This window comes from Cuculus canorus, chromosome 2 (genome assembly GCF_017976375.1).
Source record: "Cuculus canorus isolate bCucCan1 chromosome 2, bCucCan1.pri, whole genome shotgun sequence".
NCBI classification, from domain to species: domain Eukaryota; kingdom Metazoa; phylum Chordata; class Aves; order Cuculiformes; family Cuculidae; genus Cuculus; species Cuculus canorus.
The window spans coordinates 143,729,275-143,755,650 of NC_071402.1; the positions used below are offsets into that span (position 1 = coordinate 143,729,275).

Below are 26,376 nucleotides of genomic sequence, written 5' to 3' on the forward strand. Positions count from 1 at the left end.
ACAGAGTGAACAAAGAAACAAAAGACGCCTTTTTCTATATGGTACTAGACAAAAAAAACCCCAAGATCAGAAAAATAATTAATAGTCAAGGTTATTGACATATAATTTGTAGGGACTCAAATCAACCTTTCAGTTGAAAAAGCCACCAGCTGCAGCAGATTGCAAGACTGCCAACTCTGCTGCTGGTTACCTTCCCTACAGAGTAGATCACTGTCCTGGCAGCAATGTCAGTAAAATGGAATAAAATGGCCCATGACTTTGCTGCCCCAGTCCACAGCTTGGATCATTAGCACCAGCCACCATCTCTGGTAGTTCAAGTTGAACTCCACCAGGTGAGAAAGAGACATTTTCCACCTCTTTGCTTTGCTGTGGTGACAGTAACTTCCACCGAGGCTGGCACAGAGAAGTTACACTGCAGAAAAGCAACTTCATCAGCAACCACGGCAACATGCCCCTTAGCTCACCTGGCAGAGCTGTTCTCCAGGGAGCTTTAGCCACAGGACGTTCTCCTTTGTGATAAGGTTACAGAAGAAATACGAAGACATGATGAAAATGTTGTTGGAGAAAATCAAGTGAGTGAATTCATTCAGTGACAGATATCAAAATAAGGAAAGCTCAAAGAGCTGGGAGGAGACTCAACCCACTGAGAGAAAGACTATCAAGAGCATCAGAATGGAAAGAGAAGCATGAGTCAACAGCCAAACGTGAGAATTTTTAAAGCAGGAGAATAAAACCAGCAGAAACAGGCTTTAGGCACATAAGAGCAATTTGACTCAGGAACAGTCTGGAGAAGACAAGGATAAAATAAAGTTTCAGAATCAAGCTATACTTTTAAGAACAACTGGTAAGTAGCACAAAATTAACAAGAGAAAAGGGAAATTAAAATTTAGATGGAGGAGAGAACAAGCTTCCTTCTAGAGGAGAATTGGTCTTAAACCTACTTTTTGAGTACATAAACTAGATTTTACATCGATGTATTAATGAATTCCATCCCACAAATTCCTCTCTCCAGCAAATGGATGGTAAAACAGCCATCAGAAAAGGGCAGCACATGGCATTATCTTAACCAGCAACTCTGCCTGATAAGGGAATATGTGCAACTTTAATCCTGGTGCAAGATAATGGTTAAGAGGATAACAGGAGGGCAGGCGAAAACGGGCATCTCCACCAAGAGGTAAGAACAACTGCATTAGCTGAATTCTCCAGCTTGGCTAAAGCATGCAGCATAATCTAGAAGCAGAAGCAAGCAATAAAATCAGAAGCAGGAGAAACTCAGGAGTGCTGCTGAAGCAACCAGAACATGGCTGGGATAATGGTGAATGGAGTATTTTTTTTTACCCAGTAGAACCAGTAAGTGAGTACACAAGCTACAGTAACCACTTATCAGGCAGAAATGCAACATTATTCCTTCACAAAATGCAATAATCTAATCACTTTCCTACAGAAATCTGAGATTTCCTGTTCCGAAGAAAATTACCAAAAAGTACATATTGTTAAAAAAAATCAATTAATTTCCAAAGAAATTAACAGCTTTTGCTTTTGCTACTGAAAATCTCATTTACACTACTCGTATGACATAAGCAAAAAGACTCTGACAGTGACGGTAAGAAAAATGAAATAAGGTCCTTTAAATTAAGCACAATTTTCAGGAAACCAATGGATGCACTAATTCATGGGAAAAAAAAATCAGGGATAATTTATTTCTTTCCAAACCTCAAATATTATAGCTTTCCTATATATTATTTATAAGTTATCTATAAAATACATATTGTGTACAAAGACAGCAGTTAGTTATGTACAAAAGGGAAAAACATTCCATACTCGCAATTGTCCAATCTGTACTTAAACCAGAGTTGCCCTCTAGTTCAAGCTTGTCCAGCTGGCAATTAAATTCCTTTCTCTTCCCATCTGACTTTGATACACTTGGGTCACAGCGGTGATTCAAAATGCTTAAAACACATACTGTACATGTGTGGTTTTGTGTTCGTAATATCTACCACATATTAATTTTCTTAGCATAGCAACATCTCAGTTGGAACAATATTCAGTATATATTACTTTTCCCTCTTTACTATGGTGGACATTATTCATGACTATATGAACTTCCTTTCACAAAAGCGTAATTTCCTTGCCTGAAAATGCAGTTTCTTGATTTCAGATTCACCACTCTCAGCTGATGGGTTTACCTGCAGCTGGTAGCCAGACAGCAATAGCCAGCAGAAGAATGAACTTTCTGCATCTTCAGACTCCTTCCTCTGGCTCATTGTTTGCAGCCCCTGGAGATGCTTCCAAACTCTAACTATTCTGTGTTCACAGAAACATGCAGATGGTCTGTGTCATCTGGTAAAGGTGTTAATATTGTTCCAGATGACACAGCCCTATGTTTTTTCTCAGTTGCAGATAATGGCAGAATAAGCTGTGATTTTAAATCAATTGTTAAGAATCTGAACAAAGCCTCTTTTACATTCACAACGTGATTCATGTAGCTAAAGAATTCTTGACGCTTGAAGTCCTATTTAAGTAACTTTGAAGAGCGCAATAAGTGGTTTTCAGAGTGAAAAATGCTGAGATAGAAGCACTCTTCCAATACCTTGGCAATCCTTGATCAATTCCTTTTTTGAAGCAATGTAGTGTCCTGACAATATTAAGTGGCTACAGCAGTAGCATGTATCTTTTCTTAGTTGAACATCACCTGAAGTTACCCCTCCTCCCCACGAAATCGAGTGAAAATATAAAGTAAGGAAAAGCTGAAGTTGCAGTTGCCCTTTCTGAAAGTGTCTTTTAGAAGCCTTCATTTGACAAAAGCATGATGTCTAACGTCTTAAAAACATCTACTGATCCATGAAGTTAAAAGACTCTGTACATACTGAATTGCTCCAGAAAATAGTAACATATATTTGTTTATGATAAGAAGGTTGTAAACTTAGCTACAAAGTACTCATGTTACATAGATACCTAACCGAAAATATTGAACCAGTTTAGTTTTTATAGCAATTACTTTTGCCTCCTTTGGACATTTCCTATATTTAAAACTAAAAGTAGTATTTCTGTATATCAATTGCACTAAATTCAGGTATCATTCTGGAGAACTGAAAAGCTGCAGTGAGTGTCATCTTCACCATGATAAGTAAGTAAATCTTCTATAGTACTTGTAACTAAAGAATTATAAAATATTAAAATAGATGTGGTGCAGAAGAACAAATCCTGCCGCTTAAACAGTAACATTCTTTTTAAAAGGCCAGCAAAAGCAAGGGTATAAGCTTACAATTTTCCAAAACATTTGCAATAAAGATCCTTACAGGTTTACCAGTTACATAACCATGGGCATCAGACACAGTCTTGCCACTGAATAGAAACCCAGGAATAAGCATAAGTAGGGAAAAAAATATGAGACTACGCTGGACTGCTATTGAACAGATTCATTAATGAACTAGAAAAAAGGAGAGTGTTGAATAAGTGAGTTCAAATAGAACATGGTCTGGCAAATGCGAGGGAAAAGCACCACTGAAGGAAAAAGCAGCATAAAAAGATGACAACTGAAACGCAGACTATTTCCTTTCTATTGTGCAGTTTCTCCATATTTACTACCTGAACAGAATACCTACTTGAATGGGGCGTAATTTTATCCATAGTGACATTTTTTCCTTCCCATAAACTACCAGCTATAATAATAGTGCCAACTTTTATGTGCTGTATGTGAATCCTGTAGTTATGTGTATGTAATTCAATATTCTTATACAGGTTAGGGTTAGCTCCTTCCTGTGGGAAAGTCTGTACTCATAACCAAAGAACGTCTTTGATTCACTTTCCAAATTTTATTTTCTGCTGCCAGCCTTCCTGACTTTCCTTTTGTTTGTTATATCTATTGCTTTGTTTATTAAATGTTAGCTGCTAGGGAGCATTCTCATATTCTTAAATCTAAGATGACTGACAGAAAAGCTGTCGGTTGGACATCCGCTGAGTTATCACATGAGATGGACCTGAGAGCATTTCCAGGATAACATGATGGTTGTTACTTATTAATACAGCATTATTTCATCTCCCTTTCTCTCCCTGTCAGATGTGGAAAATCAAGGCTTTTCTTGCTTTTTCTAAAAAAGGACTATTTTGCTATTACATTTTTTTTACTTAATTCCATTTCAGTAACATGAACATTCCAAAAACTAAAACAGTAACATATTCTTCCAGTGCTCCCCACCCCAAAAAAGTTTTCTCTAAAAAACTCCCTTGAATTGAAGAGTAAGCAGAATTAGAAACAGGAAGCCAAGGTCTAAAGCTGAAAAGAGATAAGAATAAAATCTATTTTTCCTCTAACAAGGCTGCCAAAATTTGGGATACACGACCTCCCAAAATGGCAAACAGTTTAAAGGCAGGAAACACAGGGCAGAAGGATCTCATTCACTTGCCAACAAAATTCTCCCCAGCACTGTTCCTTCTGCCTTCATGATTGGTATGCTCAGAACATCTACGAGTTACCCATCAGTCAACATCATCAAACCATCAGGGCTATGGTCTTTGCTTATTGTTGTGATAATTTGCATATAATACTTATGAGGAAAATAAATATTTCTCTCTCACTGCTGGTATTTTCACAGCACACCACCCAAAATCAAGCAGGCTCTTGAAGATTTATAAACTAATGGCACCTGATTTTACAAATGAGGATTATGTAGGCAACTTTTCAGTTGACATATGAAATAGATGTACTCCAGCTCACCATATTGATGTAGTTAAACTAATTTACACGCAAAATATCTTATTATAATAACACAACTCCTGCAACCGGTCCTACCAGCAAACCTCAAAGACCACTGATGGGCAAGTGGTTATAAATCATATGAAATAGCGCTTTTTGAACAGATACTGTCTGTATTACCATGTGTGAGCATCAATATTTCATACGAGGAGAATAGTCTCCCCAAGACATAAGCAGAAATAGAAAACAGGGTGCATTCAGGCAGATAGTTCTCTAAGTGGACAAGGCCAAAATGTACTCCAAGAGCTTGAGATATAGTAACAGCCCAAATGTAGCTTGGATGTTAACTGACTTGAAATTGTATTTGGGTTTTCCAGATGCAAAACCTGAACAGTTGTAGGCTAGTCCCATCAACTTCCAGTGGAAAATGTTGACTTTGCAGAAAACACATATGTCAATGAAAAAGCCCTGATGGAAAATCCTCAGCAAGGCTAATTACAAAGGAAATGTTGGAAAGCGGACAAAGTTTAGATTAAAGGTTTTTTGTAGTTACATGTTAGAAGAAAGGCTTCATGAACTTTTCAGAGCAAGAACATATTTTGCTTTATATTATTATAGCCCAATATCTTGAGTGCTTTGTATGTTACAGTTCTTCTAGAAAAATGCCTGCTGTTTCCTGTACAGTAAATTATATTGTCAATTTTTGCCAGCGACTGTAAGGCAGCTTCACAAGGTTTTGCTGAGAAAGGCTTAAAATGTTTGTTTTTTTAAAAGAACAAGTAGCACTTTGATCAGAATAGTCTATAAGGCTACTGTGCAAATCTAGTAAGCCTCAGATGGCAGGGATGATGGTATCAGCAGTTATTTATCACATACAGGCTAGAATTTACAAACTTTCCAGCAAATACAAGAAAAAGGGTACAGGACCGGACATGGGAAACGGTATGCTTCAAGCTAAAAGAAGCACTACTTATTTTTTTAAAGAAATCTAAACAAATATAGGAAACATTCATATGAAGAACAAAGCGCCCTGGCTTCATTATCTGCAGTTTTAGTTTTGTTTAACTCGTGGTTCTATTCTGAAGGAAAATCAAAGAGGGACTTATTAGGTGAAATTGTTTAGAAATGCAAATTGTTCATGCTTTGTGAAACTGAAGGTCAAGTACATCTCAAATGAATTGCAAATAAAACTGCAAATGTAAATCCTACTTACAATTTTCTGGTGTATGCTTCTTTGCCATTTGAAAGCAATTTAAAAAAAACCTGAAAACTTAATGAATCTGTATTTTCTCTAAACAGCACATTGAAGTTGTCCGTGGATAAGTTAATCTGAAAACATTTCCAGTCATATGAGAGTGGTTTTTCCCCGACTCTGCAAGTTATCTTAAGATTACTTACAAAATTCTATTCATTCTACAGTAGTGAGAGAGAAGCCAAACAAAATACTTGAAGTATGTCCACTGCTTGTCCTCTCTATGGATACAGGTACAGCACCCAAAGTCATCCAAATGCTTTACTTTCTCATGTACCATGATGCACTGAAGCCATTCACAGTCCTGCTTTGTGCCTTTGTTAAGTTTATGTTTCAGACTAGGAGCTGGCAAACCTTTCAGCAAGCATAAACAGAAGAAACTGTGCTGAAACAGGCAGAACCACCATTGGCATTCTTACGAGGTTAAAAAAAAGCTTAATTTCCTCTGTGTTATAAAAGGTATAAACATCCTTCGGAATAGTTTTAGCACAGTGGCATTAACTTCAAAAATAATTATTCTTCTGCCCATTACACTGACAACCACAAAGGACATAATTTATACGAATTTAAAACATACTAAATTTAGCCTAATAGGGATTAACTTCAAATTGTAAATTCCTCATTTCAATATGTAGGGATCATGAATGTAACAGCTGTTATAAATACAAAACTAAGAACGGGTTAGATCATTAGATATGAATAATATATGCTGAGCCTTTCTCAAAGTTAGTATAACTGGGATAACATTGTTCAATGGATTAAAAGATGGTCCATTGTTTTTCCAGTCTTTTTTGTTTGCAGCGACGCCAACAAAATAAGTGCCTAAAATGTTAATTCCTATACTTAATTATTTTAGCTTTTCAGATTTCAAATATTAAAAATAAATCACAATTACGCTGTTGTGCTATGGCACTGTCTCAAAAAGAAAACAGCTTTTCCCATTTGCTACAGAAGGGACTGACAGCTACCTATACAAGAAAGCTTTTTAAATAAAAGTGGAAGAGAATTTGGAAGCTTTAAAGATCACCTGAGCATGTCCTCACTTAGGTCCAAACACTATTCAGACTACAATGGCACAGCACTGCCCACAGGCTGGCCTGGCCTGACCTGACTGTGAATTTATATATCTTTATATTTTATATCTTTAAGGCATATATTTTATTGCAACTTAATAAAATGCACCAATCAAAATCCCCATGTACCTCACAGCTTTAAGAAACACAAGCACAGCAGTATCAGTTTCAGTACATCCAGTTCTGGCTACTTACCATCATTCTAACGTTGACATGTTAAAGTCTTAAGCTGTTTTGTAACAACAAACTCAGCTGACCTTTTAAATTTGCATAGGTATACCCTAGAAGTGTAAGCATTTATTAACAGTTTTCTTTCACAACTGATTACAAACGTGATCATATGCTTACGACAGAAAAGAGCTAAAGATATATATTAATGTATTTATGTTTTCTGAATGAGAGATAACAAGATGCATCTCAAAATGCTCATTTCTGGTCTGTGTAAAAATCAAATACTGCTTTCAACTGGACTGGAAATTCTGTTCTACTTGTTGATCTCTTTAACAAATGTATATAAGGTACAGCTGAATTATAGCACATAAGTCTTTATTGAACATTGGAAATTAAAAACAATAGATGTGGCTGGCCTGCATCCATGGGACTCTGCAATTGTATTTTAGATCTAGAACACAAATGCAAAATTTCACACACAGATAAACAAATATACTCAATTTCCCAAAGCTACAAGCTCTGTTCTACTTCCAGAGCTCACTGGAAGTAGAGAGGGAGCAGCGATAATTTAGCCTGTCTCCCAGGTATGTTTGCCATGGCATGGCAAATGGAGGAGATAACGGGTAGGGTAGGCAAACATGTAATGCATACTGGCAGTTCTCTCCCCTAACTCACAAGAACACCCACAAGCTATGGAGGGCAGGGAAACATCGTTGTACAGGATTAGGCAGTCTGGCCATGCAAAGGGCTTGGTACCCTACAGCTGGCCGTCTCCTGCAGCCAAGAAAGGCATTTGCTAAGCTACTGCAGTTGTTCAATTATATTAACCACACTGGGGGTAAGGCACTTGTTTTCCTGAAATTCAACTAAGATTATCACATTGCATTTAACCGCTTCCAAGGAACAAACAGCGAGAGTGAGTGAGTGAGTGAGTGAGTGAGTGAGAAATTGAGAGAGGAAGGAGGAGCACAGACAGCAAAGGAGGGTGAGAGAAAGAGAAAGCAAGAAAGGAGAGGGAGAGATGCAGTCATGGCAAATGAGCTGTCTTCAGTCTCAATCCATTAAAGCTTCAGAAGTACAAAACACATGTAGAAAGTAACTAGGGAAGCACCTACAGCGAAGCTTAGGATCTCTGCAATTTGATGCACCTCTTGTAATATGTCATAGGCATTGCTTAACCCTTGAGAGATAAACAGCTTGTCACTTTGCAAACTATGGAATAATCAACCATGCAGAAATCTTTAAAAAGAAGGCATAACTGATCTTTAAAATTTTGTAGCACTTTCAGGATAGCAGAGTGTCTCTCAGGTTTTGAGAACAGTGTTTCACGGGGAACATAAAGAAGCAACTGTCCTAAAAGAGCTCATTTCCACTCTGGTTTTCCACTAAAATTATCAACTGCTGCATTTAATTGCCATTGCAATATGCATCTAGAGCACTAAGGTGGAAAAATGTTAACAGTATGCATTAATAGTGATACACAGGGAAGGTCCTGATTGAATATAAGGAAATAGTTTTCACTGAGATGATAATTAGGAACTGAAAGAGGCTGAACAGAACATTTGTGGAATGTCTGTTCCCAGGCATTTTCAAGACCTGATGGGAGAAAATTTTGAGCAACCTGCTCGGAAACCAGTGTTGACCCTGCTTTGAGCATCACGTTGGACTAGAAAACTTCCTTCTAACCTGAGTGACTCTATGGGGTTCTATAGTCTACTGTCAGATAAAAGATACTGAGTTCTCTGGAAGCACCACAGAAAACCCCATGAGTTTTGCAGAGAGCTTTCAGAATTTGATTTTTTTAAAAAATAACATCCATCAGGAATTCTGTTTCAAGTACTAGGTTGCACTACTTATGGATGGTGCAATTAAACCGATGGTATGCCTGAAAAGCTTTTAGTAAAAGCACATTTGTAAGAAATTTATGAAGTGCATGAAATAAGTTAGCAAAAGACAAAAAAATCGAGTTTTGGAATATCCACTGTAAATAGGCAACAGCTTTCTACCGAATTCCATTTCTAAATGTCAGTAACAGCATAATAATTTACAGGCAACATTAAATGTGTTATTTTCATAACAGGTATTTCTGAATGACACTGTATCCCTTCTTAAAAGCACACACATTCGTTAAAGCAGGCAAAACTTGCCACAGTCCAAAGAAGCAGATGTAGACACCCGTGCAGAAAGCACTTTGCAGGTGCAACACGTCCTCACCTTGAGATTGGGTTTTGAGAGGAGTTTCAACAGTTCTCTGATCTCACTGCTCAGTGGCTTGCTCTGCAGTTCCTCAGCCAGCTGGGTGGGAGATGGAATCAACACAAAGACCATTAGCAAAGCCTTGTTTTACCCAGTGCATCAGTGACAACCCAGAATCTATCTTGTTCAAGGTTATTACTTTCCAGCATGTTCAAACAGAAGCTAGCATGAAGAAAAACACCATCAATCACTGCGCTTCTGTTTCTGGCCCTCAGTGGACCAGATTTAAGCCAGGCCTTTTGGCTCAGTTTAACACAAGTAATCATTTCTGGCAAGGGTGCAGCCAGATCACATTCTGATTTATAGTGATGGGGGTAAATCCCAGCACTTCATTTAAGTGAATGGTCCTTTGCGTGCAGACAAAGGACTGCTTGTAAAAATGACTGGATCAAACTTTGACACTGTCTATAAAAAATAGTTTTGAATGAGGTGGTGAAATCCATACTGCTTCCAAAAACCCACAGTAGCTGTGCTGTTTAGGACTGGGATAAGAAAGCAAAGTGCCCCTATAGTGCAAGCAATCTGAACTTTTTATTATGTTTACACATACACTGGAAGGAGCTTGTTAAATGTGAAGCAGGTTAATCATGGTATAGTTTATAACAGGTCATGAGCAACTCAAGCCCCTAAAATGCACAAACTATGATCTAACAACAAGACTAGTAATTTATGTTTGGTTGTACCACGAAATTGTGGTTTGGTGAACAATAGAGCAGCAGTCTAACGTTTAATCCCTCACTATTTGGCTCATGTCTTGAGTTTTTCTTATCACGACATTCTCAACTAATTTGTACTCAAGAGGCATATTTTACTGCAGGATTTCAGTCTCGAACTATTTTTCCAGAAGAAGGAAAAGCTAAAACATATTTTACAATACTGAACTTAGTTTAAAATTCTGAAGCTACATGGCTCATAATCCAAACCGTGATTTCAGATAATTACTTATTTTCTTTGCATTAAATCAGTACCATAAAAATGTCACAAAGAACGATTGGTTATTTGCAGCAAGTAATTTCATTTGTCTAGCTTAATTTTAAATTTGTACTTTCATTTTGTATAAATTTTCAAGATAAATGGCTAGAAGTATATTTTGCATAATTATATATAATAGACAATTCTAGAAGCAATTACAGACACCAGACACTGTTTGAATACCTTTTTTTGTGCCTTCAAATTAATACAGGGTAAAAGGACTGAAACAAAAATTCATCACCCACAGTTCCACAACCCTTTAACTGTAATTCATAGATAAAAACATCCATCAAATACATCAATGCTAATCTTAACAATATTTGTGTCTTAATACCAAAAGACTAGAAAGTGATCTCTGTAGGAAAGATTAGAATGAAATACTTTTGGCATATAAAGCGAAGTATTGTGGTAATCTGACCGCAATCTGGTCTGTGTGTTCTATGGAAAAGCTCTGCAAAACTGAAAATAATCTGTGATAGGAATGACAGCAGGTACATGACACAGGTTCCCTTGGTTATCTTTCCATCCTTTAGCTTGTGCTTCTCAACACTATAGAATAAAATACATCCATTTGCATTTCACTCAACACTGATAATCGCTCAGCAACAAAAACTGCTTCAGCATTTCTCTCTCAGATAAGTTGTGCACAAGCATCTAGTAATTCAGCAGAACTGGCATTTGCTTTGGTGGTGCAAATACAAATGCAGGTACATTACGGTTAGAACAGTGAAAAAAAGAAAGCTTTTTTTTATTGCTTTAACAGACTTTTTAATCTCATAATTTAGAAAATATTGGATCAGAGATTAAACAATTAAAAATCTGTTTTCACTCATATAAATTACAAGGGTTTTCCAAATATTTCCCTAAAAGTCTAAAAGGCACAAGTAACACCCCACGATAGAAGAAGAGGAAGACAAGGAAGAGGACAGAGCCGTGTTTCCAGATTAGCAAGCTGGTATCACCAGAGCTGCTTGTTGTGCTTCTAGCAGTTTTGGACTGGATTATTATTTGTTGCTGTCATTGAAGTGCCGAGACTTGTTACAGCTACCAGCTGCAGTACAAGCTCTACAGCATACTTTGGGCACGTTGATACCACGCTGATCACCTCCTATGCCAAGGACTACAGGAAAAGTTGCCTGAAAAACTCCTCTATGATTCTCTGTTGAAGGAAGCATAACATTTCAAGTTCTTCATGAAGAGCAACCTCTACAGTGAGAGGAAAACAAGCAAAGGAGAGAGCCACATGTGGAGGGAGGCTGGTGAGATGAGGAGCAAAGGGGCCCAGTGATTTAAACCTTCTGGAGTAAGTTCTGAAACTTCTTTTGCCAGAACAATCTTTCTAATAACCTAGAGGCCTTGTTTGCAGCATATACCTATACCACCAGCAATGTTTAGATAATTTGTGTGAAATCAAGAGTTCTATGTCAGACACCGCTGCTCCAAAACAAGAGGCAAACAGACTCTCTAGTGGGAAATTCAGCCTAAAAGTCATGAGGGGTGAGGAGAGAGAAGATATGGCAGCTAGAAATACTAAGATGTCGAGAAATGAAGTCTCACCATAATTGTTGCCTTTGTCATTGCTTTTAAAAATAACACAAGAATAAAAACACACTCCTTAAACAGTTTTTAGTTACATTAGCAGCACCTCAAATTTTCATTTTAAATTAAACAGGAAATACGCATGTGTTAATATCTCCTTCTTTGTTTAACAACTAAACAGTTACCATCTCTAGGAAAACAAAATATTAATTTAAAGCCTATTGAAATAAAAGCGTGCTTCGTATCACCAACATGCTTTTAAAGCCCTGAAGCTGACAACTAGTTAGACACACGTGCCAAAAATTGAATAGCACTTTAATCCTGGAACTTCATGAGGTTTGGACTTGCAAAACCCACTGCATGTAAATTAAGTGTCTCAAAGTTTGCTGGTAACTACTGAAACACAGAAAATCCTGCAGCGTGCTAGCCTAACGTCAGCTGCCACAGGACATCCTCATTCTACCGGATGGTGTCCATAAAACCAGCTGTTCAGCTGCACATAAGCAAAAATGAAGAATCAACAAGAGGCTCTTTAAAAAGAAGCTGTGCTTCAAAAGTAGGCAGATGTCTAGAGACACTCAGGTCCCAACATAGGTACATTTTAATATGTACATAATAATACATTCATAGGGTTAAAAAAACCCTCTCAATTGAAGAGTGACAGGGTACTTTACTTTGAGGATTTCAAAAACTATACATTTTAAATGGGGCTGAACAAAGAATGAGATTGCTCAGCATTTCTGAAAAAATCAAGAACTAACTTTTGCATCCAAAAAAAAGAAATTATTCTTATTATGAATTTTAGCTCAGAGATCCATAACACAAATGTTAACAAGTATTATTAACATGTCACCAAGAACTTAATGGTGAGAATTTCAACCAGCTTTAATCTTCAAAATTACTATCAACATTATTCAAAGCTACTTGAAGGTTAAAAAAATATTACTAATATATGCCTGATGTCAAAGCTAATGCATTATTATATTTGGTATGTTACAGGATATAGCTCTCCTCCTACTGAAACATGATTAAATTACAGTATAAACTTTTTCCAACAGACTTCAAATACCTTTAATTTAGTTTTTTGTTAAAATGTTATCATTTTCAATTCATAACACCTAACCATCTGTAAAATGTAAAACTAAAAAGCTATTAATAATACAGAAAGATAGTTAATGTTTTAGAACATCTATAAAGTATGTGAATTTTCAAACATGCCGTATTGGAAACGGATCCTAATACATATTACCTTTTCCAAAAAACAACCTAAAATCATCAACTGCAACAAAGATTTCTGGATTTCACCTAAACCACAGTTTATTAAACATTTCTCTATCCTTGCCTACCTCAGGTTCAGTCATAGTTTATACAGGTGTGTGAACAATTCATCTGAATCCTAGAATTAACCAAATAGCAAGAAATGGCAAGTTGGATTTTTTTCTTTAAAATAAAAATTATAGTAACAGGAAATTAACTACTCCATCAATGCCAACCACTTTTACAATTTATTTTTTAGTTATGAAGGTAATTTGGAAAGCTCCAATATCAATAAATCACTACTGTACTTTTTTGTAAATAGCTTTTGGTGTTTTTCTTTTAACAAGCCTCCTTCCTAGGCATTTCATAGGCTTCATTCCTGTAGCATTATCTGCCATTTTTCATGTTCTGTCAGCTGTGCTGCTATCTCATTTGTCTTTATTTTTCCAAAGCATTCCTCTTGTCTGTGACTTTCTCAAAACACTAATAGTTGACAGCTTTTCCCCTCCCAGTAGAGTTCCAACCTGTAATTTCTATTACGTAGTTATTAAAGTAGAACAAGAGGCTATCTAGATGCAGTGTTTTTATAACAGGCAAGTGAATAAAAATCAAAGTAATACCAGCAACAAGCTTGGTGATGACAGCACCTTTGGAAACATTTGCAGCTTCTTATGATTTCAGCTCAGAGGATTACAATCATATGTTTGCACTATTAGGAGTTCTGCTTGTAGGCATTTTTTTGGGAGACCTGGTACCAGTGATCTCAGCAGGGGACACTTACATCATCTGCCAAGGCTGCTGCACCGTGGAGTACGGGCACTGGGTTCTGTTTCTCGTAATAATGCAGTTTTTCATGAATCTGGAAGACAATAGCACAAAATGATAAATTTATTTAGCAGCATGAGAAATGGTATAAAATGACCTTGTTGAGCTAACTGATCTGTTGATTGTGACTAAAGAAACATCCTTATGGTAACCTACAGACAACAATCATGTAAGTGTAATTCATCACCATCCTTTGTTGAAGCACTAAGAATATGAAATAAGATGGAAAAAATGCTCAGTATGTAGACCAATCCACAGGAAAACTAAACATTTGTGATTCTTCTCTCCTGGCTTTCTATGTCCATACTTGAAACATATTGCTTTAAGTATCAATTACATTTTATATTGCTGCTGAAAACACAAAGTATAACGTGTTTATCCCCAAGATGGATACAACTGCCCCTGTAAATTATGATTTATGAAGTGAAATAATAGCCTGCCACCCACATCTTGACAGACAGCTTGGTGGAGCGGCTGCCGTCATTAAAATAATTCACAAACAAGGGCAAAGCAGTGCTAATATGAATTCTAACACACCTGAAAGAAAAAGGCAGTCCTTCAGCAACTTGAAGTAATTTAGGAGGATTTAAAGTTTTAATGGGGAGTTATCAACATTAAAAATGCAGTGTGCTTCAGTTCTTTCAAAAGGGAAAAGGATACACCACCATTTAAATACTCAGCCTCTTCCCGGCTCCACAAAATTTAGATTTTTCCAGTGTGAAATCTTAAAAGAGCCAAAATATTTTAAAGCTTCTAACAAGTTTTTTAAAAGTTATTTCAGAATGGCATAGAATAATATATTAAACATTCCATTTTATTTACATTACTTTCCTGAAGATACACAGATGTACAAACACTAATTAAAATTTTTAAGAAAACCCAGACAACAGTAGTCTGAACTGATGCAAGCACACTTCATTCTTAGATTTCTACTTAAGCCCCTCTGCCCTGAAGGAGTCACGGTCTCCAGATGGCTGAAGAAGTTGCAGAAGGAGCGAAACTGAGGACTTCTGTGCTGGGCACGGAGGGCAACATGAGGTTTGGCAGAGGTCATGGGGCTCAGGACGTGGCTGGGAACCCAATGATACCCTACCCCTCGCTGGTGCACTGCTCAGGGAGGATTGGCGTAAATGCCAGGCAGCAAGCATAGCTGTAAAGAGCAACCAAACCAGTGGTCTTTGCATGCTGAGGATGCATGGAGTTGACAGGATTCTGCCTGCTACGCACCGTTTCCTCCAGCTTTCCCTCCTCTTCCACAGTTGCTTTTCTCTGCACGCTTTTACTCTCAGCATCACTCATTCCTATCACTGCCCAGGATTCCCTCAGCCTTCTCCCCAGCTCCATTTTTTGAATTTAAACTGAACTCCTAACAAATACACCCATAACAAAACGCTACATCAATGACACTTGCTCTTGCCATTTATTCTGTCTTCTGCTGCACTTCATAACACTTTCTAAGTCCACGTCTGGTTTTGCTCATTTAGACTACGGGTTCTTTGAAGCAAAGGCCATACAATGCTTTGTTAATGCAATGTGGCAGAGCAAGATCTACGTCACGGTCTATTCCTTGATGATTTCTGTAACCTTTATCAAACTATTTCTGTATGTTATTGGTTAAAGACTACCTAAGTTCAAAGACACCACGGTTGCTCAACTAAGCTGTAAAATTATTTGTTTCAAACAGCAAGTATTTGTACCTCATCTAGAAACTAAATGCAAAGCGCTATTATCTCCAGAACACAAATCTAAATTTTACAGGGCTTTCGCAAACATTGTTTACTCCACAAAGTAAGATTAATCTGTATTGGATGTCACCAAAAGTATAACTGAATGGAAAACTTTGTATTTCTAGTTCAGAAAGCACAGAAACTAAATAAAACAAGGAGCGGCAGCTTCCTGTGTGTAATTGAAATTTGTGATTTACTTAGACTGTGAACTTGAATAACAAAAGACATAATAAATCAAAAAGTCTCAAATCTATCATTTTTTTTGATTGCTTTGGCCAGCATCTTGATTTTATCCAGGCTGAGCTTCCGTCAACTCTGAGGTTAAAAGCAGTCGCTTACGCTACCTTTTACTTTCTCAAAGAAAATAGAAGCTCCACTGTCGATGATGCTGCTTTTACCCTGGACAACCTGCAAGTGTCTTTACTGGTAAAATTAAAACAACAAAAATAAGAAGAGGGGAAAAAAAATAAAACTCCAAAACAAACAAACAAAACCAAACAAACAACAATGCTGAAACATTCTTGCATAACCCATCTTTGAAAAATGTTATAAAATCGTAAAGTTATTCAACAAATAAGAAGATTTTAAGAGGTGGTGCATTGTAACTTTAACAAGTTACTGGCTCTTTCTATAACTAGCAAACAGCTGAAAACAAATCTTTATTTTTCTAACAGTGGATACTGGAATACAGCTAAGCATTTAAAGAAAATCATTACAATTTTATTTTATTATGGAGGAGTTGTAGAGAGTAATGGCCTAACCAAATCTGGGGAAACAACAGAAGATAACCAAGTAAGCAGGAAAATGTAACTATTACTAGACAGTTCTAGATATTGGCTTTTGCTACATCAGTTTAGAACTTCTATTAATTCACTGTACTAGCACGATGAATAACTCCAGGGACAAATGTTACATGTTCTATGGAAACAGACTGCAACTTCAGCACGCTTCCATTCAAGACGCAATATAGGTGTAATTCAAAGGATTTACCTAAGAGAATCAAAAAAGCATTGGTGTGTGCACAATACTCCAAAAGTGCAACATACAAGGATTACCTTTCATATCAGTACAGAATCACCACATGCATCATAAAAATAGTATTTCTTACCGCTCTCTCACAGTTACTGCCTACCTCTAACTTCTGGATAACAATGCGTGCAGCACTTGCATATGACAGCTTCCTGAATGCAGTAAGACAGGACATTTCATGCAATTTAGCTGACAAAGCAAAAATTTCAGTGAGGCAAAAATGCATTTTCAGGCAATTTCTTCTCTCCATCTGCCTAAAAAAGTATTCCAAGATGTTTTGGTCCATAATTTTCCGCACAGACCACAGTAAGGCTGATTGGCCTCTAGTTCCCCACATCATACTTTTGGCTTTTTTTGAGGATGGGTACCGCACTTGCCCTTCCCTAGTCACGGGGGACTAGGTCATCTCTGTTGCCTTTCAAGGATGACAGAGTACACTTGCAGACTCACCTGGTGGCCTGGAATTTCCCAGATTTCAGACTGATGAATGACCGCATTTATAACAAACACCTTTAGAAAAACTACTGTACACATAGCTAAACATTTCGGCAACTTCTCCACATGTTGTCTTTTAGCTAGTTATTTTCCCAAATCTGAAATTTGTAAATCATGCTAATATATGCACAACTAGCATTATACTTCCAAAATTCAATTCTTACACAAGTAGAATTTGAAATTCAATTATCTAGATTGACTACATTGATGAGAATGAATACAGTGTAAACTAAGCAAACACAGAAATTAAAAGTAAAATAGAACAAGGTGGTACAAGTACTCTGTTCCCATACAACTCTTACTCAATGAAATTAAACTGTAACAGAAATTACAACCACTCTGAAACACTCTGAGAGATGTATGAGAGTGGATTCAAAACATTGGAAGAGAAAGCATTTACCTATTCAAGAGAAAAAACCTCATATTTCCAATCACTTGTTTGACTTTCATTCTAAAGAATTATACATAATACAAAAGGCAAATTTATCTTATATTCTATGGTTATATCGGATGTCCAGTAACTTTAATACTATTGCCTTCTCTATAGTAAAAATCTATGGGACATACGGAGAATATAGAACTGTATGATGCTCAAAAAATAGAAAATATAGTACATATGTTTTAAGTTCTTCTGACATTTAAAAGTGAAGCTTTAACCTTGAAAATCTCTTCACAGATGAGACACAGTCTGTTAAAGCAAGAGTTACGTATTGCAAATAAAGCATATAAAGCTGTTCTGCTGAACAGATGACTTGGTTGCTGGGGGTTTGGGGTTTGATACTGGTTTGATTTTTTTTTTATGACTATTCTTTTTGCTACAGGGTACTTCGGGAAGACTTATGAGGTTCTGTGAAAACTGACAATCTACTGTGAAGATATGCCCCAAGAGGGAAAAATAATCATTCACAAATTCATACAACTTTTGGCACATTTATAGGCAAGGGAAGTTGTTTCTGGATTTTCCCAGAGAGACCGAATTAAACTTTCTATAACAAAGTACAGTAGAAATAAATTTTCTGCAGTGTCCCCAGCCTGGACTACCTCAAAATCCACAAGGAGATTTCTGCGTCAGAAAAACAATAACCTAAAGTAAGGAAGCCTATATACACTTAACTCCTCTTTCTAGATGTCCTAATTTCAGATATAATTGCAATAAAATGGCTGAAAGCAACACAGACGAGGAGGATAAGCATGTACACAGAATAATATCATTTTCCAGCACCTCAGCTCCTTCTGGGAAGGAATGCTCTTAATATAAGAATAATTTTAGAAGCATTTAGTGGGTTCTGGTACATACCTGACTCCAGAAAGGGTAGCTTGTACTGGCATTACAGGCCAAGATTTATTAGCAATCTTTTATAAAGTTCTGAACCTATGAAGTTTCAGCTCCAAAATGGACTATTCTCATCATAAGGTGATTGCACCCAAGAAATGCAGTATGTCAGACATGTTATCTTCTTCTTCTAAACCTGAAGACACGTAGTCTTCAACTGCTTGATATATCTACAGCTTCATGCTTAGGAACAGAGTATTTTAAAGGAAATACTAAAAGTGTTAGCAAAATGAAAATTACAGAGTTCCCTGTAATTCCCTAGAAAAAAAGTCTCCTATGCATGCCAATAAGCTCTACTAAAGATGCAAAAAACTGCTAGAATTAATGGAGTTTCAAAAGTTCTGTACATTAAAGCAAAGCAAAAAGCAAAACAGAGACAGAAGCCTACTTATGAGAAATAACTTTGAGTTGTAAACAGATCATCCAAACTTTTGTCTCTAAGTTTTCACAACCTTCTCCACTTCTCTCCTTACTTCTTTATATCATGACATCAGCTTTGTCTTTCTGTCCTCTCTATCTCCTCTTCTTTTCCATCTCAAAAGTACTTTCCTGGCTTCCTTGCTTCTGCTTTCTTTTTTCTACTTCCTTAACAGAGATTGTTGATAATCAACAATGAAATCACCTGGAGCTACCTTGCCACCCATATGCATATATTCATATGAATACTCTACTCTCTGGGTAAGCACTCAATGACCACACAACCTGTCAACTGTTGGAGCAAGAAGAACACCTAGATTTTACACATAAGAATAGGTTATAAGAATGTTTACATTCTTTCATCCAGATTACTTTACTTGTTACTTGGTTTGATCAATCTAAATCTATAGGAGGAACTAGTAAAGAAGGTAAACCAAACAACTAGACTGTGAAGGTGTACGCAAAGAGGACCCAAATAAAAACAAAGCCTTTATTAATAATTATGAACAGGGGAAGAATAAGGTGCCAAAAGGTCCTCTCTTTTTGAGAGAATAGTTGGCATAGGTAAAGTATAAGTGTATGTGAGAGCATTTATGCAAACACTTATAACCTAAAAAACACTACCAACATCTGTGAGCCATACTAGCACATAAACCACAAGAAACATCACACTCATTTGTGAAAAATACTCTGCCACTGCACAGGAATGTAACCAACTACTCAGACATGTCAGCACCTCTGGATAAGAGGGGTGTGACACTATTCAGACAGAAAGCACTGAAGAGGATCTTGTGAGAAGTTTGTACTGACCATCATTCCAAGACAGACAGTAATTCTGGAACAGTGTGCATCATCTATTGAGAAACGTCAGAGGCTTATATCCTTTTATTGGTTGTATAAACATTTCCTTACTTGGGTATGATTTTGCTGGATGAGATATCTTGTGGTATGGAGATAAGGTGCCTGCAAGATTCAGCTAATTATGCTCATGGATGGAAATACGCAAAACTACCTTTGTTTAATGCAACAGAACAGTTGGCACTGAGGACCAAATTACCCCACCATATACATTTCTGAGGGTTTACTTTGGACTAGCCTAGTCTACTCTTGTCTGCTAAATACCCATTAGCAGCTAATCTCCTTGTTTAGTTTCAGCAGAGAGGAACCCATCTAATGTACTAAATTGCTGATGCTTCCTGATGAAAACCAAAGCAATACAAGTTGAGAAGATGGGAAATTGCTTTAAAAAATGCACTCCTGATCAGAACTAGAATGCCAATATAAAAAAGAAACAAAGCACCGAGACACATCTAGAAGACAGCTATTGAGTATATTGTTGCAGAAAGTCCATAACAGTAGGCAGAAGACCTCCCTTAATTCCTCTCTTCTTTATATCCATCATAACCTATCAACAACAAGAGTGTCTGAAATCAATGCACTGACAAAAGTCATGCAGCTTCTTTACTTAATGGCTCAATCACTGCTGCAGGTACAGAATGAAAGACCCACAGAGAACCTGTTAACTGTGCATCGAAGTTTTGGGTTCATATATTGTTTGCAAAAAAGTCTTTAATTCCCCTAGAGGTACCACAAACCAGGGAGATGCTATTACAAATAGCACCCAGCTTACATTAAGAAGCCACAAAAGATGAAGAGAATGGTTGAGTCACCACCTCCCTGGGCAGCCTATTCCAGTGCCCAATGACCCTTTCTGTGAAAAATTTTTTTCTGATGTCCAGCCTGAACCTCCCCTGGCGGAACTTCAGGCCATTCCCCCTTGTCCTGTCCCCTGTCACTTGGAAGAAAAGGCCAGCTCCCTCCTCTCCACAACCTTCTTCCAGGTAGTTGTAGAGAGCAATAAGGTCTCCCCTCAGCTCTCCCAGCCGCTCCTCATAAGACTTTTTCTCCAGCCCCTTCACCAGCTTCGTTGCTCAGTTGCAATTGGTGTCCTGCATCTGTAGTATCAGGAGCAAGAGAAATCATTCCAAGGCACATATGATTGCAAAGGACACATTTACAAATAGTCCCAACGTTTACACAGTAAAACTGAAGATGAGAATTAGGGTTTTCATTTGATCGCTAACGGTACTTCTTTAACTCTGGAATTTAGACAGCGACTTCACTGTTTAAATTGACCAACAACTTTGAGTCAATGAAGAAATGATGGGCTACAATGAAACAAATGAAAATGACGTATAAAAACATTAAAAAACTATAATTGCTTACCACCATCTGTGCTGAAAAAGCATGCATATTTTACTTGATGCAGAACTCTAATTAAAAGATTGTTTAATTCCCTCATTTTCTCCTCCCAGAACCCTACTGTATGAGATGAAAGGAATCAGAATAATTAGCCATTTTCTGCTTTGTTTTCATCATTTAGTGGGTGTCTGTAAGCGTATGTCCACAGCATAGAAACACAGACAAAATACAAACCTATTAATTTGTTCTCAAACCTTCCTGTAGTATTTAACATTGTAGCTTCCCACACTAATGAGCTTATATATGAACAGCTCTGTATTACTATGGCATGATAAACTTATGAGGTGTAGGAAAACCTGAGCACCGAATCAAATGACAACTCCTTTCAAATACTCAATGCAATATCTTGAAAACTGACTTTCTCAGTACACATACAGTCTTTAAATCACATTCTATTCAGGACAATTGATTTGAATTGCAATTAGAGGCATAGGATTTATTACTAAGAATTTAGCATTATGTATTTTAGAAAAAAACAAACAAAACAAAAATGCATAAATTACAGCTCACTGCTCCAAGTTTGTGAAGAGAATTTCATTCCACATAGTAATATTAAATTGCCTCAAACATAAATTAAGTGATTGCACAGTGTAGAAAGGCTTTTGAGAGAGCATTAAAGTATTAAAGTAAGCCTCTACAGACATAAACACAGATATTCAGATTCCTCAATTCTGACCCAATTTTCCACAGCAAAGTTTCATCACAACACATGAGCAATTCTTTCAAGCCCTTGTACTGAAGAGGAGAAGCATTAAGTTCATAAGAATTCAAAAGCAGGTGAATGGCATGGAAATATCTCTGCCTAAACAGGTAAGAGTCAGTAGTCAGAAGTCATTCAGAATAACAACCTTAACAAAAGAACTAAAAACTTGCACTGTAATAAAAGAATCATAAGTTTCTTTATCACAATAGCATGAAAATATTTTTAAAAAAATCAGAAAGCCTGCAGACCATCTGGTACGAACTGTTGTTCTGGGCCTAGCTGGGAGGGAGCTCATGTACCTCATAGCAGCCTATATGGTGCTGTGTTGTAGATCTGTGAGTAAAACAGTGTTGATAACACTCCAATGTTTTAGCTATAGCTAAGCAGCACTTCTGCAGTGCCAAAGCCTTCTCTGTTCCATACCATATACCCATGTTTTTCCAAAGCAGCCATTGCTTGGGGACTTGATGGGAATTGGTTGGCTAGTGGCGAGTGATTGCTTTTGCATTACTTGTTTCCAATGCCCACAAAAAGCTAGGACGACGGAATAACCAAGTGTTCCGAGATGATCAAAATCTTTGCGGTTTTGTTAAAAGATCACAAACCAGACTCCAAGTATATTATCATAGCATGATTTGGAAAAGACCTTTAAAGATCATCTACTCCAAGCCCCCTGCCATGGGCAGGGACATTTTTCACTAGATCAGGTTGCTCAAAGCCTCACCCAATCTGATCTTGAACATTTCCAAACACTGGGCATCCATGACTTCTCTGGGAAATTTGTTCCAGCATCTCATCACACACATTGCAAAAAATTTCTTCCTATGTTCAATCTAAATCTACAGCGGCATCTGTTCAGCCCTTAAAAATAAGGTTGCTAAGAGTCCAGGATTTTTCTGGATGACACGTAAAAGTGTCCTTTACCTAATATTTAGAATCACATATTCCAAACAGAACTCCTCCAGAAATTTATAATTGCATTGCAATTTCAAAAATAAACTTTCAGAAGTGTATGTACCAACTACAGTGATTTTCAAAGTTATGAAACGTGGTAACAGAGTTATATTATATCATATTTAAGGGCATTTTTCTTGTCAGGTTACATTTTTTAAAAGTTATACAATAGTCTGTTATCTACAGATTTACAAAGTTATCAGAGTGACATTATTTTAAATCAGCTGTTATCAATGCAAATCAGCAGCATTGCCTGGAGCTTCAGCTACAGCTTACACTCTCAAGTACTCAATGCGTGAACTTTGATTCAACAAGAACTTGGTTGTGGAGTGCTTATAAGTGCGACAGCATTGTTATGGCAGAAGTGCCCAGTTAACAGTGATTGCAAATATGATGAATTATTATGAATTAAATTGTTAAAGACAATAAAAGAAGCACAGCATGCTAGAAATAAAAGCAAGCAAACCTGGGGGGAAAGAAAGCAGCTTTTCTTAACTGGCAAAATCAAATGATGCATTGATTTTATTAAGGACAAAAAAAGAGCTTTGCGAAAAATTCAGGTCCTGTGAGTTATAAGTCAATCCAGACAAATGACTTGCTTTTATTGTCTAGCCAGAAATTGCAAGACAGAAAGAACACCTATGCACACTGCAGGAAGTGGTTCAGTAAAACTCCAGTCTCCATGGATTTTCCTTTTTTTTTAATCTGTGGTTTCTGAATTTCCTCCTCAATCATTTTTAACACTGTGCCTCATTACCTCATTTGTCTGCCTTTCACCCTTGCTCGACCTTGATGAGCAGGGCATGTCTGAGGAAGACAATCACTACACAGAAAGTCTACTGCTTCAAGAAGAGGCAGGAAGAAGATCTGCACTCAGGGCTTTACTTGAGGCAGTCTCATTGATGAAGCAGTGCTGAGACTAGTCCAACGAGGTCATGAGGGCATTGCGAGATTTGATTTTGTCTTACAGAGATCTAATAAAGACCTATGTCTTGGTTTTTATTGTTAAATGAAAAAGCATCTCTTCCACTTTTTCTGTATTAAGAAAACCAAGACAGACATTAAGGGAGAAATTGACGAGCCTGGTGATCCTGCCCTTGCTCCTCTGTGCCATATACGCTATTTCTGTTTTCTTAAATCTCCTCATATTTCTTTTCTATTGGAAAACAGTTCATTAACTGTTAAGTGCCCGACTATTGACACTTCTAACAAACATATCCTCCATGAGGAGTGGGGTATGCCTGCAGTCTATTTCCTAGATCTATGTCTAATTCCAAAATCTTAGATCTAATTCCAAAATTTCTTGTCTTTGTGCTAGCATCACCAAAGCATATAAAAGAAAATCAGTAAATTCTTCTATTATGCTCTATGACATATACTATGTCTTCTCCTTTGCTTAAAAGCAAAAAGTGCCATTAAATTTAAAGAATTAAATCCACTGATAACATTTTACAGCAACAGCTATAGGAAAATTCATTCTCTGGTGCTAATCTGGAGAGCACATTGTAAGCAAGAAGTTGTTCACCTGTCAAGATGATTTAAATGCAGAAAAAAATGCACCTGACATGGAGGTTGGTTTTATTATCCATTTTGAGAAGAGACAGGAACAGACAGGAAAGGTGTAGGTGTAGGTAAGTGAGGCATTTGCAGCACAGAAGTTCAACAATAACATTTTGGAACAGGCTGCCCAGGGAGGTGGTTGAGTCACCATCCCTGGAGGTTTTAAGACAGGTAGATGAAGTGCTTGGGGATATGATTTAGTAGTGAACAGGTACGGTTGGGCTTGATGATCGCAAAGGTCTTTTCCAACCTAGTGATTCCATGATTTAGTGCCGTTGTAGTTACTTCAAAGCAAAGGTTCTAGGGCATGAGCCTAGTATAACGTGCTGAGCAACCAATTTCCTGCTTCACTGCTACCTTCCTGAATGACATTCCCTCCATTCTCTATCTGTAAATAATATTTGGTTAAAAGCAAGACCAGGTAAATACCTTGAAAATACTATGCCAAATAATTAAACTTAAATTTGAGTGCTGTACAACTTGTTGGGGTAGCTGATGAAGACCAGACACATTTATCAGGAAGAAAGGAACAGATGTATCCCAAAGCTAGTGTTAATGTGGAAATTTAATGAACCGATGCCTTATGCACAATGGCAACACACCATTCAACCCCTTTTTCCCATAGCCAAGTAGTAAGTGACAAGTTCTACATATTTCTAATGACATAAAATGCTCCAAGCAAGGCTTGCTCATGAAACTGTATTCTGCCAACAGTGCTTTGTAAGCAGCTCCTGAGAGGTGTGAGCAGATTGAAGTATTGTGCATGGAAGTGCTGGGCACCTCAGCACAGCAGAGGCCGTGAGTCTCTGCAACATGCAGAATCCCAACATTGCTCAACAGACCAACAGTCTGGCCTAGCACCTGCAAGGGAATACCTTCTAACCTGGCTCCCAGCTCCTCTGGAGAGCCTACAGCCACAGCAGCAGCACCCTGGTGTTGGACTTGCCTGTTGCTGTAAATTGATTTCCTGATTCCTCATGCGATCCTGGAGGACAATTATTCACTTTCTCTTCGTGATGGCCTCATCAACACGAAAAGTTAGGTTCTTTTCCAGTCATTTTAAAGCTAAACCCAAGCTCTTTCAGTCTTCCCCATGGACCATATCTTGCAGCCCTCTCGTTTTTCTAACTGGTCTCTTCTGGAATTTTTACTTAATTAGTGGTCTTACCTGCGATATGCCTATCATAAATACATTTTTACCTTAACTACTGATAAACCATGACATACCATGTAATTTTCATACAATTGATGATCATTATTGAAGTTGGATCCTAAATCTACTGAAAGGTTGAAGATTAAAATAGCAAACAGATTAAATATTGATTTCTTCATTCATTCCAATTTATAGAGTACTCTAACATGCTTATTTGTGATTTTAACCCCCTTATAGTTTTACCTTGTCAGACGTTGTCCTGTTTCTGCTTTTGTTTTTAAAAGCATTTTTCTTTAAATGACATTTTAATACCTTGGAGGTTTATTTTATGTAGCTTACATCACAACAAAGGACTCAAGAATAAGAAAAGTCTCATCTGAATGAATATGAAAGCATATGGTAATAAGACTAATGTATTAGCTTTTTTATTTTTGCAATGTTAAGCAAAACAGATTAAATATTGGCTACAAACCCAGTTATTCCTTGCAGAGTTTCTTAAATGTTTATTTTTCTGTAAGAAACACTTTTCACTTTGAATTCATTGTTCCTAATACAATAAAATAAAGAGAGATTTCACAGACTTCATTCAAATGCACTTTTTTTTCAGTAATAAGAAAAGGTTTTGATGACTTTGCTTATAGGAAAAGTGTCCTTAGGCAGACAAAGGAAGTTCAAACCAAAGCCAAACAAATTGCACTTGCT

At 37.2% G+C, this 26,376-nt stretch overlaps 1 protein-coding gene across 7 annotated transcripts in view; it reads right to left on the minus strand.

Moving 5' to 3' along the window:
- MPP7 (MAGUK p55 scaffold protein 7) overlaps nucleotides 1-26,376 on the minus strand; it is a 160,354-nt gene that overhangs the window by 56,378 nt on the left and 77,600 nt on the right. For 5 of the 7 annotated variants that reach the window (XM_054057792.1, XM_054057791.1, XM_054057790.1 and 2 more), the window contains 3 exons: nucleotides 13,998-14,075; nucleotides 9,407-9,487; nucleotides 465-509 (listed from right to left, as the gene is read on the minus strand). In XM_054057792.1, the coding sequence (XP_053913767.1) occupies nucleotides 465-509; nucleotides 9,407-9,487; nucleotides 13,998-14,075 (204 nt within the window). The remainder of the gene's footprint in view (nucleotides 1-464; nucleotides 510-9,406; nucleotides 9,488-13,997; nucleotides 14,076-26,376) is intronic. The other 2 variants (XM_054057795.1, XM_054057797.1) reach the window with 1 other exon arrangement.